At 45.2% G+C, this 1,899-nt stretch overlaps 1 protein-coding gene across 1 annotated transcript; it reads left to right on the top strand.

Annotated features, from left to right (window-relative positions):
- Positions 1-788: 788 nt before the first annotated feature.
- Positions 789-1,379, top strand: LOC145269156 (uncharacterized). Its single transcript, XM_080124764.1, has one exon. It carries the CDS (start codon positions 789-791, stop codon positions 1,377-1,379), a length of 591 nt encoding a protein of 196 aa, XP_079980890.1.
- Positions 1,380-1,899: the final 520 nt, after the last annotated feature.

The raw sequence follows: 1,899 nt of genomic DNA, 5'->3' as shown, positions 1-1,899 counted from the left end.
GCAGTATGTGCCCCTCCGCCATAAACGAAGACGGAAATCCAATACCTGGATCACTAAACCCAACGAAATGCGTACTGACAGCATACAACAACACTGAAATAAAATGGCATGGCACCACAAACATCAGGTGCAAATACAAGGACTCTTCATGGCTCAACACTCAATTTTATGTGATCAACACTCCAGGACCAGCTATACTGGGCCTGCCAACATCTGTAGCCTTCAACGTTGTGACAATGAACTGTGCCATATCCGTTCAGCAACAACCTATCAACAGCATAGATGATCTGATGCGTTTATACCCCGACAGATTCGACCGCATTGGCGAGTTCAAGAAAACACACAAGCTCACTGTCAACCCTAACACTCCATGCCACATAGACGCACCAAGAAGAACGCCAATAGCCATGCGGGAGAAGATCAAGGCTGAACTAGACAAGATGGAGTCACAGAATGTCATTCGTCGTATTGAGGAGCCAACTGACTGGGTAAGCTCCCTTATGCATGTAACGAAACGCGACAACACAATAAGGGTCTGCTTAGACCCAAGGGCACTAAACAAAGCCCTAATGCGGCCGTATCATCAAATCCCAACAGTTGAGGAACTCAATCACCGGTTTGCAGGTGCAAAATACTTCTCAAAACTGGATGCTAAGGCAGGATACTGGTCTATAAAGCCTGACCAGGAAAGCCAGATCCTGACCACTTTTCAAACACCATTTGGAAGGTACTGCTTCCAACGACTTCCATTTGGTTTAAACGTGAGCCAAGACATCTACCAGCTCGAGATGGACAGAATACTTGAGAAGTGCACAGGAGCATGCGGTATAGCGGATGATATTGTTGTATATGGCTCAACAGAACGTGAACATGACAACAACCTAAGGCACCTCATGGAAGTCGCTACACAAGAGGGCCTCACAATGAATTCCAAGAAATGCGAGATAAAATGCCAGGAAATCTCCTTCTTCGGAAATATATACACCCATTCTGGAATGAAACCTGACCCAGCAAAGGTACGAGACCTACAGGAAATGCCAGAACCACGCAATAAAACAGAACTGCAACAGTTTCTAGGTGTAATGACATACCTATCCCGCTTTATTAAGGATTTCAGCTCAAAAACCACTGTATTACGTGACTTACTTCACAAAGAGTCAGAATTCCAATGGGAGCCACACCACCAGACGGTTTTCAAAAACATGAAGAGTGAAGTGTCTGAAACGTTCCTGCTTCACTACTTTGACCTCAAGCGCCCAATCTACTTACACTGTGACGCAAGTCTTCATGGAATAGGAGCAGCGCTTCTACAACCAGACTCAGCTGGCAATTTAATGCCTGTCTTATACGCAAGCAAGAGTCTGACACAAATAGAATAACGATACGCATGTATCGAGCGGGAACTACTGGCAATCATGTTTGGCACACATAGATTCCACACATATTTATACGGTCATGGTTTCCAAATTGTCACTGACCACAAACCTCTTGTCATGATCATTGACAAACCTCTCACCTCAGCTCCAGCTCGCCTACAACGAATGCTCATCCAGCTACAGGGATATAATTTCAGATTATCCTACAACAAGGGATCCGAAAACATATTGGCTGATGGGTTATCACGCCTGCCATCACCTGGTAATTCGGACCCTATCGATCTCGATGTTCGAGTTGACACCATTCGTTTCTCTGCTGACCGCATTGAAAAACTGAGAGACTGCACAACAGCTGACCCTCTGCTTAACCAGCTAAGAGATACCATTGTCATGGGATGGCCTGAGACAATCAAGCAACTGCCTACCGATATCAGAGAATTCTGGAGCCTAAGAGATCAGCTATCAATTGATGACGGCCTTATCCTTAAAGGACAACAAATTTTCATTCCTCAGACCCTCCAAG

This window comes from Euprymna scolopes, chromosome 45 (genome assembly GCF_053919585.1).
Source record: "Euprymna scolopes isolate OS-2025 chromosome 45, ASM5391958v1, whole genome shotgun sequence".
In the NCBI taxonomy this organism is placed as follows: domain Eukaryota; kingdom Metazoa; phylum Mollusca; class Cephalopoda; order Sepiida; family Sepiolidae; genus Euprymna; species Euprymna scolopes.
The sequence above is the reverse complement of the archived record's forward strand: the minus strand, read 5'-3'. Positions and strand labels throughout refer to the sequence as shown.

What these genes read in the sequence shown, in the direction of transcription:
- LOC145269156 (XM_080124764.1), top strand. Translation starts at nt 789, where the DNA reads ATGGACAGAATACTTGAGAAGTGCACAGGAGCATGCGGTATAGCGGAT.